At 37.6% G+C, this 14,873-nt stretch overlaps 1 protein-coding gene across 9 annotated transcripts in view; it reads right to left on the bottom strand.

Moving 5' to 3' along the window:
* Positions 1-14,873, bottom strand: part of CDC42BPB (CDC42 binding protein kinase beta) — a 94,282-nt gene that overhangs the window by 20,527 nt on the left and 58,882 nt on the right. For 2 of the 9 annotated variants that reach the window (XM_068682680.1, XM_068682682.1), the window contains exons 12-25: positions 14,058-14,191; positions 12,110-12,352; positions 10,445-10,555; positions 9,739-9,983; positions 9,458-9,563; positions 8,729-8,853; positions 7,647-7,752; positions 6,016-6,164; positions 5,441-5,535; positions 5,274-5,353; positions 3,812-3,862; positions 2,563-2,652; positions 2,055-2,144; positions 1,537-1,642 (exon numbers count right to left, since the gene is read on the bottom strand). In XM_068682680.1, the coding sequence (XP_068538781.1) occupies positions 1,537-1,642; positions 2,055-2,144; positions 2,563-2,652; positions 3,812-3,862; positions 5,274-5,353; positions 5,441-5,535; positions 6,016-6,164; positions 7,647-7,752; positions 8,729-8,853; positions 9,458-9,563; positions 9,739-9,983; positions 10,445-10,555; positions 12,110-12,352; positions 14,058-14,191 (1,731 nt within the window). The remainder of the gene's footprint in view (positions 1-1,536; positions 1,643-2,054; positions 2,145-2,562; positions 2,653-3,811; positions 3,863-5,273; positions 5,354-5,440; positions 5,536-6,015; positions 6,165-7,646; positions 7,753-8,728; positions 8,854-9,457; positions 9,564-9,738; positions 9,984-10,444; positions 10,556-12,109; positions 12,353-14,057; positions 14,192-14,873) is intronic. The other 7 variants (XM_068682684.1, XM_068682686.1, XM_068682687.1 and 4 more) reach the window with 5 other exon arrangements.

The following is a 14,873-nucleotide window of genomic DNA, read 5'->3' as shown; positions in this document are numbered from 1 at the left end:
AACCTTGCGTCCTTTCTTACCAATGACACCACTTTGTGGCACACCAGCAAGGGACAACGGACTCGTTTATACAGTATCTCACCTGGAAGGACTACATAAAGCCCAGCATATATGACACTTCACTTAAGACAGAAAAATATGGCAGCTGCAAACAGCATGCATCTGCAGGAGCCAGACTGGCCTACAAACCTGCTCATGATGCTACTCGGAATAGCCAGGAGAGCAGGTAGCCCAGGGCAGGGCAGGCTGCTTGGCTTGCTCTTTGAGATGCAGCCTGCTCCCAGGGGGAGCACTGCCTTCCGAGGCTTACCATAATGCCATGCACACAAAGCTCTGTAGGTGCTGCCCATGACCAGATAATAAATTCAGCTCTCTCAGGAGGCATTATAATTACTGGGACTGTGCAAGCCAAGGCACACTAGTTGAAGAACAGGGAAAAATCTACGTGATGTAGTCAGGTCCACAGGCTCTGAAAGTACAACTGTATTTTACTGCACTCTCCAGCAACAGAGAAGAGGAGGAAGTGGGAAAAGCAAGTGATTGGGAATGGAACATGGCAAGTTTTGTTCTGATGGAGTCATCTCTATTCTTATGCCAAGGTGATTCTAGTTTTTTCTGTAGCTATCAAGACCTGAAGCAGGGGAGGCAAACGGGAAACTAATGATGCACTGCTTAATGAAAACACATGAGAATAGAAGAGTGAAATTGATAGATACACTAAGGGGGGGAAAAAAAGGAAGGAAAAGGTGCAAAACAAGAGTTCAGAACTGTCAGCAGGAGAGAAAAGGCAGCCCCAGGGCAAGTGCTGGCAGAGCAGTAGGTGCTTCTGGGGAAGAACTGCCCGAAGACCTGCCAGGAAAGAAGCACCTTAGGGCAGATGATACAATCTGAGTATGATGCTGGAAGTGTCAGTGGAGTGGGTGCCATAGCAAGAACAAAGCTGGGGAAAGAAATACAATTAAACTATTTATAGTGTTTTGAACAGATACGTGGAATTCTCACCGACTTCCTGTGTCTCATCATGATACAGAGAAGCATTTCCATGTAACAATACCCCCATATACTCAAACATGGAACTCAATAGTGACACAGGCATCAGAGAAAGCACTGTAAATAAACCTAATGGACAGTAAGGCTGGCTATGGACCAAAAAGCCTAGCAAATGCTCTCCCCAACACACAGGGTTTATGATCAGGACTCATACATTACCACAGCATCCCTGTTATCTTTTTGCTTCACTATACAGACAGAAAACACTCCCACCTCCCTGCTCAACTCACACTACAACATCACTAATGGTAGCAGGATTGACAGAAAGGGAACCGTGAGAGCTTAAGCTAATTTTTTGACTATGATAGAAGAAAGGAAAGGAGAAAAAGAAGAAAAGGAAATAAAAAGAGAACCATTCAGTGATAGCCACCCCTTCTCTTTCACTCCTTCTCCAAGCACTGCCTTAAAATACATTAGTGTTTGGGGATAACTTTGTGGGGTTGGGTGGACAACTTGCAGAAAAAGCAGGAAGTTTAACTGACTCACCGTCACAGGCATAACCTTGTCGAACTAATCCCACCATGAGAGAGGTGCAATGACTACACTGAGTAGGGCTTGTGAATGACTTGATACTGAGCTGGTGAGCTTTAGGCTGAAAGATACATTCAGGACAAACAAGAAAAACAGTTCAACTTCTGTACTTAGATAATGCAAGCATCTCCATTCACCCTCCACCCTCCAATGTATCAGAGCACATATTATAAAACTTGGGCTTTTAAATAATTGCAGCTTGTAAAAAGGTGCTGCAAGAAAACAGCAGTATTTATTATTTTAAATTGCAGAAGACACTAAAACCAAATCCTACAACCAAGTATTTTTTCTGTCACCCCTTTGGACAAATTAAACCCCTTCAACTTGCATTTGGTAACATTTGAGTAAAACCAGAGACCTAACAAAGAAACAACATACGACAAACCCAAACAGGACAAACACAGATGGCTAATTTATAAATGGTAATTTTCCTTAGTTCTTCAGAATAAGGTTAGTTAGTACAGTCCCCCTACCTTTGGTACAGCTAGAGAAATGGATTGAATGGTGGGGGAAGGAGCTGCAGGCATCCTCTGAAGCCGAATTGGTTCCTGAATCACAAAAAACTGTAATTGAGCAAAACGAGGCTTCAAGAATTTGTTTTAATCTTGGGGTGGCAAAGCTTATCGTTTTCTGATTATTTTTTTTTCAAAAATTATTGGAAATTTAATTGTCATACACATTGCCATTCTGATTTAGCAGAAACAGATTGTGTTTTAAAGCACTCACAGGAAAGCCTGCACACTAACAAACAAGCAGCATTACAGAAAACATATGAAAATGAGGTACATCAACATACACAGAGCCAACAGAAAGGTTTCATTTGCAACCCCTTAAAGCAGATGCAATTAACACTGACAAGTTACACATAAACAACATTCAATTCTGCCTCTTCAAAACAAATGCTGCAATATATATTTATAATGAACAAGACAGAGACTTTCTACTGAATTACTCTTCAGGGTAAAATAATGGTTCCCTTACTTCTTGTTGTTGCTCTGCAGTTACAACTGAAGTAGATGGTGAAACTTCTGATTTGGGACCCTGTGTTTCCTGCTCACTAATAGAGCTGGTCTGCAAAAGTGACATCAAACATGATAAATTAGATACCACAGAGTAGATGAAGTGTTCTCATGCCAACAGCTTAGAATTTCAGGGTAGCTACAATGAACAGCTCACTGTAAAAATAAATCGAGAAAATATTCATTTCTGTATGCATACATCTAACAACTTTCCACTCTGAAAAAAACCTTTCCTTACAAGAAACCCTGCCACCTGATGGAAAAGCTGTAAAGCTGGAAGCACTGAAATGCAAAACCCAGTAGTAGGCAGCATAAATCCTGTAACAGCCTTCTCTTCCCAGAAAGACTATGTCTATCCTCTTGCATGAGGGTAGGGAATGATGTCTGAGAAGCTTGGCAATAATCCATAAAATAGCTCATTTTCTCTTGGTAGCTTGGTACCACCCTAGGATTTTTCTGGCAGACAGCAGCTGCCAATTCCACCACAAGAAAAATTCTTCACGTAACACCATAAATCTTTTTAATTATTTTTTTCCAAAATGAGCACTGATTTTATTATCACCTCTATCATTAAAAATAACCATGTTGTCTTAATCATATTGTCTTACATTTCACTAGAATTTAACACTAGCATCCATTACAAGCTTTAATTTCACACTTACATTAGCAACTACTAATTGCCAGCACAAGGGGGAAGCATGCTACAATTCCACAGCTGAAGCTGGGTGTGGAAGCAGTATTACTGTACTCTGAGGACATCGTGAAAATCATGATTAACAAACATCAGATTAGACTTCACCTAAATGATGTAATTAGCACTAAAGGCAATGAGTAATGAATCACTCACTTCCCAGCCAGTTTCGACAGGAAAATGGCTCGAATTCAGTTAGCTCACTAAATAGATTCAGATATTTGTTGTTTGTTTTTTTTTGTTATGAATTGATTGGTAGGGCTGGGCCATGAAGATCAAATTATACCATTATGTAATATGAACAATTTAAAAATGCAAGGCATGATTTAGCTTTAGTCATATAGACAGAATCTAAAATAACAAGCCTGTAGAAAGGTATTAAAAAAAAACTAAGCTAGCACTATTTAGTGGATTAAGTTACAGAGAGACTAATGAAGCAAAATGTCTAGTTTTAGAAGGCCATTTTTACTATGAGAGATCACAACAAAATAAGGAGACAAAACTACCAGCAAGAACTTACTTCTTCCCAAAAGGCTAGCAGAGAAGATGTAGACGAAGAAGAAACAGAATCCTTTGTTGTAACAGATATGAGGGATAAAAATGATCACTTATCACCCACAGAAAAACTTCAGATGGAATATTAGTAGGCTAGCTAAATAAAATGTTTTATATGGGCCAATGATATTCATTCAAACTAAATGAACCCAGATCATATGACATTATCTTTATGTGTACATGTGAAAAAACTGTTAGTGGCTATGACTAAATACAATATCAGGAATTTTTTAATGCAATTCATCAGAAAATGCCACCTGTGTTCCCACAGACTATGTATTTATTGCTGGATCTGTAGAATGGAATCTTGATTAGTTATGGGCTTGATATCGTACATGTTACTATTTGAAGAGTATTTGGTGCTTTTTAAAACAATGTTTTGAACTATTAAGATTTGTAGATAAATGCTATTATCCAGACAGTAGTATATATCATGTTTCTCTCTCTCCTTCCACCTCATCCACACAGCTCATCTTGCTGCTTCAGCAAGAAAGCCAGCGTGGATGTTTTGTAACTGGGAACAGTGCATACACGAAGTATGCATATGCAAATACCACAGCATGTTCTTAAGCTTTCTTTTTTGGCACCAGTAACAATTTGAAAAGAGACCAGAAAGCACACATTTCAGATAGAGTATCTAACCAGACTGATGAGGTTTTAACCTCAGCCCCTTTGACTCAGCTCCATAAACATAACAGATTATTCTTTCCAGTTCCAGCTCTTGGTTTTACCCTAAGCTATCCATGTGTTTTGAAGAAAAAAAATCCCAGAAAATCCTCAAGGATCAAGAGTTCATGAAGTAAGGAAATGTGATTCAATGCTGCATCTAACAGCTGCTTCCTCAGGGAATGCACAAACTTTTCTAAGTGAAACACCCAGTTGGAGCTGCAATTTGTATGATTAGTTTTCTAAGGATCAGAGGGTGTGTCACAGTACACTTACAATACCAACATCTGTGGGTCCTCTGATTTTCTTTCCAGTCCCTTCTACTCTAACCACCCCATTAAGAACTGGAGCCAACAATTTTACATATCTGTTTAAATGCCCTTTGAACTGAGTGAATACTTTTCTTTTTATTAACTAGTATTTTCCAACAGTAAAGCGCTTAATCCCTTATTTGCAATAGGGTGTGCCAGCCCTTCCAAAACAACCTGAATGTGTATTTTCCAGCTAAAGGTTTGAGATTAACAAAGAAAAAAAGTAGAATAAGAAATAATGTGAACTTTTGGGAGTATTTCCCAAAGGTGCTAGCTTCTCTTCAAAATGCCAATCAATCCAACACCTACTGGACATCCAATTCTACGTTCCACTAATTTGGCTAATAGGCCAGATACAAATTTGCCATGTAGAGCCCAAGGGTTACTTTTCGGTAATAAAAATATAACTCGGCTATCACATTTTTGTAGTTAATTTGTGTAATAACTCACTCTGAAAGTCAGATCACGTGCAAGAGGAGATGTGTTGAAATATTCAAAAATGGAATCTTGGAAGTCTGGAAGTTTAAGACCTAAAACCCAAAACATAACAGACTTAGCTAAAATGCAACACCACAGGCTGTGTTAGAATTCTGTTGAAATACAGTAACTTTAATTACCTGAATCTGTTCTGTATTTTTCTTCTATCTTTTTCCTTAAGCCTTCCATCTCTTCCAACAGTTCTCTGTTCTTTGCTTCCGATTCCTTTAGTTTACTACAGCAACGAAATGTGATCAAAATACAATCTCAAACATTTCAAACGGAGAAATGTCAGTCTCAGAGTTTTAAGAAACACCATTTTTGGAGGTGCATGAAGGGCTAAATATTTTTCTTTTATTCTAACTTTATTTCTCCCTTCCTCATCTCACTAGTAAGGCACCTCAGTATGTGGCTGGATAGTGAAGACTGCACTTAAGACTCCTGTTAACACTGCAGGTATTTGCCAAACAAAATTATTCTAATACTAGTTTGGTCTTTTCTTCCCAAGAATATGTCTGCTCTCCAGTTAGTCTATGAAAAAATAGCTCTTAGCCATAATTGACTATGTAAGAAATGTGCAGTCTGTAGAGTAGGATCTTTCTGGCAAAGTCCAAATCCCAGGCGCAATGGGGTTATTGGAAAAAAGTTGTAACTATCCTAACCAGCAGTCTAGAGCAGCATATAAAAACTCAAACAGAACCAAAGCCCTCATTACCTTTCAAAAGATATGTTTGCATCTTTCACTTTTCGTAGCTCTTCTTGAACTAGTTGTTTGGCACGAATTTCGGCATCTAGGGCAGACTGTAATTCCAGCCTCGCTGACATATCCAACTTCTGACTGCGCCGCACTTTCCAAAGTGGATCCTGTTGCAATAAGTTACTGAATATTAATTATGAACACTATTTCTGATACATGTAAATCAGTCAATAGTCAGATTTTATTTCACAAAAATTAAGTAATGATTTTTTTTTTTTAACAGTTAAGCCACCAAAACAACACACTTGAAATCAAAACGGTGTATCAGCAACTGTGACTGTCAAATAGAGAACTCACTGACAATGGCTAGTTTTGGTTATACTAAGAAGAGTATAGAACTTGCATGGTGACATACTGTAACATATTGGACTTTCAAATTTGAGATAAATGTAAATAGTAAATGTCAAACACTAACCTAAAACATAATGAGTAGCAAAAAAGTGAAGAAAATGAAATAACCTGGGTCTTAAAAATCTAGAACATTCACTTAAACAGTTCACATGCTTGTTAAGTAGCATATAGTATGCTTCTGCATACACTATGCAATTCCTCTCCACCACAAGCTAATTTTCTAAGCTTTTCCAAGCATTTTTCAATGTAGACAACATTTTCAGTGTTTTCTAATGGATATTCTCTCTAGCCACACGTGAAATTGCAAGCAACACTCATGAAAATGAGAGCCACTTTTTACGTTAAGAAATAATTACCTTAGATCAGGTTCTGCTGAAGTTACAAAACCAGTTGTAATACAAAGAACAGAAAGCATTCTTTATTCTGGGCCAACTGCATTTGATCCAATCTTTCTTCCTATTAAACCTATCAATATAATGATTGTCTCTCTAAGATGTAGGCAAAGTTCATAAGAAGTCAATCTTCTCTTGTTTTCTCTTAATCACGTTTGGAAGTGACGAGTAACTTTTATCTATATAAACCAGCAGCAAATTGACTTTTTGCATGGCAGTTTGACTGTGCTGACTGACATTGCTTAGGAACGTGGGCTTCTGAGCCTAGCTGCAAGTGGCTTTGCAGGTATTTAATGCCTGCCAAGGCAAAACAGTTTTCTCTTTGAAACCATGCTTTATGAGGACTTCACCTCTCTTCTTTTTTACAGAGTTTTGGGAAGCCTTTTTACTACTATGTGGGAAAAAAAAAACTATGGCAGGTCCTGGTGTACATAAAGCTACAATCTCTCATGTTTGTAACAATACTAACCTGTTAAAATTTATACAAAAATAATTGTACAAAATAAAGTATTTTTAATCTCACTGTAATGGCAATTAAAAATATTTACTTGCATCTAATGAGGTGAAGTACACTTCCACACTCCCCTTTAAGGGTTTATTGTTTCTTCTCTACTGTGTGAAGCAGTTTGTGATAGCAGATGCACTGCTGTGATTATCAGCTTCTGATTATATGACCCAAATTGATTTCAAAAGAAATAGATAAAACTAATAACTCACTAGGAGAGCAGAGGATTTATTAGAAACAAATTCTGGTTATGAACAGATATTGATGCGAATGTAGCTGACACCAAAAACACAGCTGCTTAGACATACCCAGAACAGCCCAAATGCTTGCTATTTTCTTACCAGTGTTCGTGAGCCCAGACTGGAACTCCTCAAAGATTCTAGTTCTTCTGTCATCTTGGAAGCTAATGCTTGGAGATAGCCACGAGCATCCTTCTCATCACTTACCCTATTGTGCAATTACAAGAAATTGTTAGTGAACAGTTTGATGGTTCACAGCAACAAATAACTAGCATTTGCACTAGATTTAGGAACATAGCAGATATGGACAGAGCAGGAAAAAACTTTCCCAGCAGAGAAACTGAATACAGCTCAGATGGCCTGCTTTATTTTTTTTATTTATTTTTTTTTTCTTGTATCCAATTCTCTTGATTGTGGCAGTTGCCAGGGAAACTGAAGCTTTCCTCCTGTTATCATGGAGGGTTCTGCAGAGATTCACTGTTATTCTTTGGAAAATTATCTGCATATCACTTGCTCAGTTTTTATAGTGGCTACCATTAAGTCCTCCTTTAACAACTGGAAGGGCAAGTATGTGTACTCTATGATTCTCTGCACCTTGCCCCTCTCCTCTCAGTAGCTGAAATGCCCCTCCACACAAGTATTAGCCAGCAATTAGTAATTCATCTCATTAAAAATCACTGTACTCCAAAGCCCAGCCTACTACATTCAACTTCATCCAGCAGAAGACACGTACAGATAACCTGATGGTCTTGCATGCTGAAAACACTTGCATACTGTTTGTTAACTCAGAAAATAAGAGGGAAAGACTGACTTGTGAATTAAATGCAAATTCTTGTGTTGTACAACTAGCGGGGTTCTATATGTTATCATGGACCTTTTAAATCATAGTCACCTTCATGATTAGGCTTATCAAAATATTCCAAACTCTGTGATTGGAAAATATTCCAAACTTTGTATCTTGCACTAAATAGTATCTGACAATTTCACTCAGAAGTTAAGACTAAATGCTTTAAACTACTCAGCTATATTGCAAAGCAAAAAGAGAAACAGCATCATCATCACTCAAAAGCACCACGCTTTTGTTGATCACAGACACACACAAAGTGCCTGGCAAAACATAAAAAAAGCCCAATCAATACTTCAAAAGTTGAAAGTGACCATCTGGATCTCTAAGCAGTACATACCATTGAATAATTTCTGCAATCTGAGCTTCCCAGTGAGCAACAGACTCCTTCTTCGCTGCTAGGTCTTGGAGCTCATCTTCTAGCTGCCTGTTCTGTGCTGTTAATTTGTCCACAAAGGAGCAAAGCTGAAACAAAACATTAATTTCACCTGTGGCTTATGTCAGTTTCACATTTTTTTCCATATGTGTATGTCTACACACATACAAAATCTGAACAAATAACACTGTGTGGGGCTATGTGGAAGTGTGGAAGTTCTAACACAGACCAAAGAACAGGAAATAGTTCGTGTTTTTTTTTTTGTAGAACTGGAGACTAACTCCTGAGCACAGAAGAACACATTGCCAGTTCACACAAAACAATCCAAAACAAAGGAGAGGGGAAAAAACAACAAAACAAACAAAAAAGCATAGAGGCTGTTGTGAGGAATAAAGCTTAACTGTAAGCCATTGGAGAGGCAGGCAGTAAATGTCTCCCTCTACGTGAAGCCCTAACAGAAATTGGAAGTGCCCACTTCTTGGTGCCCTCTGAGATGCACAAATCAATTCTGCAAAGAACAAAGCTACTATTTAGCTAGATCTCTGACATTTATATGGCCAGAACCGCATTCGTTTTACTCAGATATTGCCTGAACATTTACCGATCCCATTGTGATCAATAAGTACACTTTCAACATCAGAAAGTAGCAAAGCAAGAATTATATTTTGCTTAAGTGTTTCCTAAAATAATTACCCTCTCATTTTCTGTTGTTAGCTTCTTGTTATCTTCCAAAAGCATAGATCTTTCACGCTCGTATTTCTCCTTCATTGTTCCTACTGCTTCCTCCATTTCACTGTGCCTAAGGACAACAAGAAATAGAAACATGTACTGTAACACTGCTGAACCCATAGACAGGGATTTTCAGAGAGGAATAAACAGAATTAAGGTGAAATACCATCCTGTACAGTTACCCATGCAATACAGTACACACAAAAAGGAAATCCTTGATTAACCAATCCCATCCCAAAACATACCTCTCTCGCTTTGTTTTCTCTAATTTATCCTTTAATATCATGATCTCTTTCTGCAGTGCAAGCTGATGGCTCTCTGAATCATGTACTTCCTTCTTCACATTTTTTACTTCTAAAACATGTGATGCTTCTCGCCGGACCAACTCCTCTTCATAAAATAAGATTTTCTTTTCCAACTCAGACTTCATTTTGGAAAGCTCCTGCTGATGTTCTAGTGTGGCACCTGCTGCCCGGCCTCCCTGCTTCAGCTGAAGAGAATGAGAGAAAACATCAAGAAAAGACTATGATCTTTATATTTTAGGACCGTTATTTTGATTAGAACTATTCAATTTGTAGCACTTGGGAAAAATTTTGTTTGGGGTCTGAGAGGTTTAAAAGGTTCTTCAAGCATTTAACCCCCTAAGCAACTGCTCTGCTTTCATGACCCTAAGAGATTAAATGCTGCTGCAGAGATAAATTCGGACCATGTTGGTTTAATAGCTGCTTAGAATTTTTAAGAACTGGACATTTTGAAGACATTAACAAGATATTAAACAATATTAAAGTATTTCAATAAAAAAACAAATCTAATTAGGTTAGCCAGGTCAGGTTTCTAGTAATGCTGTGGTTTCTTCTAAGTGTCCCACAGGTATCAACAGTTGGAATAAAAATATTGCAACTTCTATGTAACGAGTAAAAATGTCCCATCCCTCCCAAGCCCTTAAGTAACCTTCAGAGCTTCCAGTTCATTTTCCAGTTGTTTGGAGAAGGCCTCACTGTGTTCACGAAGTTTGCGTTCTTTTGATGCTTCTGCAGCAACTTCTTCAAGCTGGGCTTCTAGCTATAAAATCAAAGTAATTTTAAGTCATTTTAACATGACATACTGCTATCTGTATCATTCATTTCATCTCCTCATAGGAATGAACTTCTAGGGGCCTTGAAAACAGCAATTTTTTCTTATTTGTATCTTACATTACACCACTGTAACACTGATTTCAGAACGTCATGTTTTGTTTTCAGTGATCCAGGCATCTGTCTGTCTCTAAGTAGAACTACTTCGAAATGGCTTTTTGTACTGATATAAACCACACCAAATATATGGAGGGATAACTGCACAGCTTCCAGCAATATTAAGAGAAGGAAACAGCAGTCGAAAGTCACTGAGGTTGTGGGGAAAAAAAAAAAGCCTCCCACATTTACAGATTAGCTCCACGCTTCAGTATCTCCTAAGGCAGCAGAGTTTAAAATCTTGACCTTTGAGCCAAATTATTGTCAAATACTTCAAATATGAACACTGAACACTTGTACCTTGCAATTATGGAACAAAATAAGCTTGATCATCCATTTATCCACTTCAAAAAGCTTATTGTATCAGAAAGACAATTTAGTGGCAACTATGCAGCCAAGGCAGAATAAAATCTGTTTTTCTGCACTCAAACTCAACTAAGAAAGTTGTTTTTAAAAGCGCTGTATGTAGAATTGTATACCAAGATAACAAACTTACAGATTATGTTCTGAATAGATTGATAGATTGATACATATCACAGAATCACAGAATCACAGAATTTATGTTTGGAAAGGAAGGACAGAGGAACTTCCAAGAACAAAGACATTATCAAGACCTTCACGGAAACATTTAACTGAATAAGCAACAACACTTGAATAGGCTCTAGACAGAAGGGCAGAATGCAGCTTCAAATATGGTGCTGCAGCCCTATGCCTTTTCTGGTTAAGTACCACTTCTTATTCACAGGTAGGTCTGAGAAACTTCACCTCTTACTCCATTTTCATAGTCTGCCCTTTAATTTGCTTGTAAATTTCTAGTAGTGTTTAGAAAACTCACGTTCCTTTTCAAAAGTTCACTCATAGAACATGTAAAATTGGAGTGCTTTTAAGTGATCAAAACACTACGTTAACCATGATAGTTGTTTCTTATGCATTCTTCTAGTTATCCAGTTGCCCATTTCATCTTATTTAAAACCATAAATTGCCTAGAATAGTAATCAGAAATTTACTTGTGAGCAAGTTATTACCCAGCTACTCTGTCTATATTGACTTAAAGAGTAAGGAAAAACACTTATGTAGGCTGTATCACCTTTCTTCCTTTAAGCTAAAGAAAAAATCATCTGAAAAAAAAAGGAAAAGGGAGTCAGAATACTCCAACAAAGTCCATCAAGGCATTAAGCTTTCTAGGTTTCAAGCTGACTATGACTTGAAGCCTGCAAGAATCAAATTTGTGAACTGCAGTGAAGTGATATGGAAGAGTTACCAGGGCAATTTCTTATAGACAAAGTAAATTCCTGTTTATGATTCTGATTTCTCAATACAATCACAGATGAGATCCCAGACAAGCAGCAGGTGAAAATGTTATTCTTAGTGATTTTAATCAAGCTACCTCTTTTCTGATTTTCTCCAATTTACGGATGTCCTGTCGCATAGCATCAATTTTCTGCATGCTCACTTCCACCTCCTCCTCTTTGTCGCGAAGTTGCCGGGACAGCTTCTGCTTTTGCGACCGCAAGTCTCCCATCCTCTCGCTGAGCTCGGAGAATTCCTGAACTGCTAGCTTTCTCTGTTGGTGGGCATCCCTCAGTTCTTTGGATTGTGCCTTTAATCTCTCTGAGGTTTCTACAAGTTGCTGGTTTAAATAAATACATACATTAAAAAAAATTGAGTTCTATGTATTCTTTCCAAGAAGAAAGGAAGTGAACCTACATAAAGCACGACTTGAAAATTCAAGCCTCTCAGGTAATTTCTAAATATGATTGCTAATAGTTAATTTACACAAATTTCTTCTGGCTAGACAGCTGCAATAGCATACCAGGACAGCAATTATTCTGCTTCTAGGATGGCAGTTCCAAGAGGACCTTTGCTATTCCACAAGTCTTTGATACAAATCTCACTTCACAAGCCCCTCTCAACGCTAAGAAATGTAATTTCAGATTACCACCATGTACCTGCACAATAGTAATATTTCTCAAAGGAATGTTTTAGCAGACGACACATTCAGGGGAACTGTCAAACAGTTACCAGCATTGAGTGGCTACAGAAAATCTTGTGAAGTTCTTAAGAAAACTGAGGAAGATTCCTCAGAACAAACTGTGAAGCTCTAATACTTTAATTGAAAGTATAAAAGCTTCTTTTTACGGCTAATAGTTAACATAAGTTAACAAGATTAAAATACAAATTAAATGCTTTACATAAAATCATTTGCCAGTGAAAAAAAAGCATGAAACTAGACAACAGAAGAAATGTACACAGGCCAGGAGACATTAAAAAAATTGCCATTAGCAGGAGTCTTGCAGAAGCATTCATTAACCTCCAAAAAGGCATGTAGACAAACCAGGAGGCACAGATTTGCCTTCTCTGCTACTCATATACTCCGTAAACCAACTCTGATCACTGGTAACAAACAGAAGAGAGGCTGTTAAATTCCAGTGGACAAAAACCCCTTAAATTTTGACCCATGGATTATTTTTGGTCCACCTAAATGCCAGATGAGCACTATGGCTAATCTATCTTTTAAAAACCAGATATTTGAATGCAGGTAGCTTTTTTTTTTTTTGGGGGGGGGGGGGGGGGGGCTTTATTGAAAGCAGTAGGTAGTATATGCAAAGCTCCTATTTACTTTACTGTAAAATATTTTGGTGACCTAACACAGCATACTGTTACATTTTAGGAAGCAAATAAAAGTGTAATTTACACATCAGTAAGTAGCAGACGTATCACTTAGCAATGATATGAAAGTCATCCTCAAGCAGTAATTAACCTTTTGGTATTATAAAGAGTAAGTGGGCTCAAGCTGGCACAGTGACTTAGCCCTATTTACTCATTCATATATTTCAGCATCTATATAACTGACAACAAGCCATAAATCTGTGAATTTAACTCCTGGGTATATTGAAGTATCTTGAAAAAAAAAATAGTTAAACTAAAGCCATTCTTTAGAAAATTCTCTCCCATCCCCAAGCAGTTTCAAACTTAACATGTGTATTTCTTGGGTGAACCAAATCCTATTGAGCTTTGTGATTACACAGTCTGTTAGCTTTTGTGTCACTACCTGGGGATGTAACCTGCAGTTGTCTTCCAAGATATAAACATAGTGAACAAGTCAGTACTAAAAGGTGGTCTTCCCATCTAACAGAACACACTTAAAATTAGTAAGATGTCAATCACTTTTCAAAAAGTGTGCCACCTGGGAAAACAACTGTATTGCTAACGAGATTAACGGGCTCACTAACATCTCAATATATTTTGAAAAGCAACATTCCGAATGCCGAAACTGCAATCAAAATAAAATAGTTCTAGAACTATTTTATGTGACCATTTCTAACCATATTCACCTTATGAAGGTCCTCCTTTTCTTGCCGCAGTACTCTGCACTGTTTTTCCAGTCCTTTCAACTTATGTATAGAGTCTTCGTGTTCTTGCCGAAAAGCCACTGCGTCTGCAAGCTGCCCTTCCAGCTTACTTATATCTGCAGAGTAATACATAATAAAGACAACTGGTCCTAAATTTATACCAAGTAAGAAACATTACTTAAATAAATGGCATAACTTTGCTTGGAAAATTAAATTCTCCATTCCATTTTTAGACAGCTTAAGGTAATTTCAGTGCATTGACAGCTCCACTTAATTTTCTCAGCATATCATAATCAACAAAAAACAAACACAAAACCACACCACCCGAAGACTTATCTCTTGAGGTGAAAAAGCCTTAGCAGAGAGGTTTTTTGGTTGTTTTTTTTTTTTCAGTTGTTGGAATTCCAGTCCTAGTAATTTGTCTCCTAAATAGTTTTCATTGTATGACAAGTAAGACTACAGTTATTAGTGCATCCAGCAAGACAGGAAAGGACTATTTATTTCCTAGAGTAGATAAGAGCTAACAATCTGGGAAGGCAATACCATCCTGCATGAGGCAGATTCAAGACGTAAACTGTCCATATTCCTACCAGTATATTCTCCTGGCACTTCTCCCTTTAGTCTCAAAAAAAAAAATTGATTTGAAATTATCACCTTTACACACAGAAGACTAACCACCTTTTTATATTTCTGCTCAGTCTTAGAGCTGGTAAGAAATTGAACTGCCATTCTCCATTTGGTTTTAATTACTACTTCTTTTAAACAAATAAATAAGAAATTGCACAGGGAATAACTGTA

Source organism: Anas acuta, chromosome 5, assembly GCF_963932015.1.
Source record: "Anas acuta chromosome 5, bAnaAcu1.1, whole genome shotgun sequence".
Taxonomy (NCBI): Eukaryota; Metazoa; Chordata; class Aves; order Anseriformes; family Anatidae; genus Anas; species Anas acuta.
Note: the sequence above shows the minus strand (reverse complement) of the source record. Positions and strands in the feature narration are given on the sequence as shown.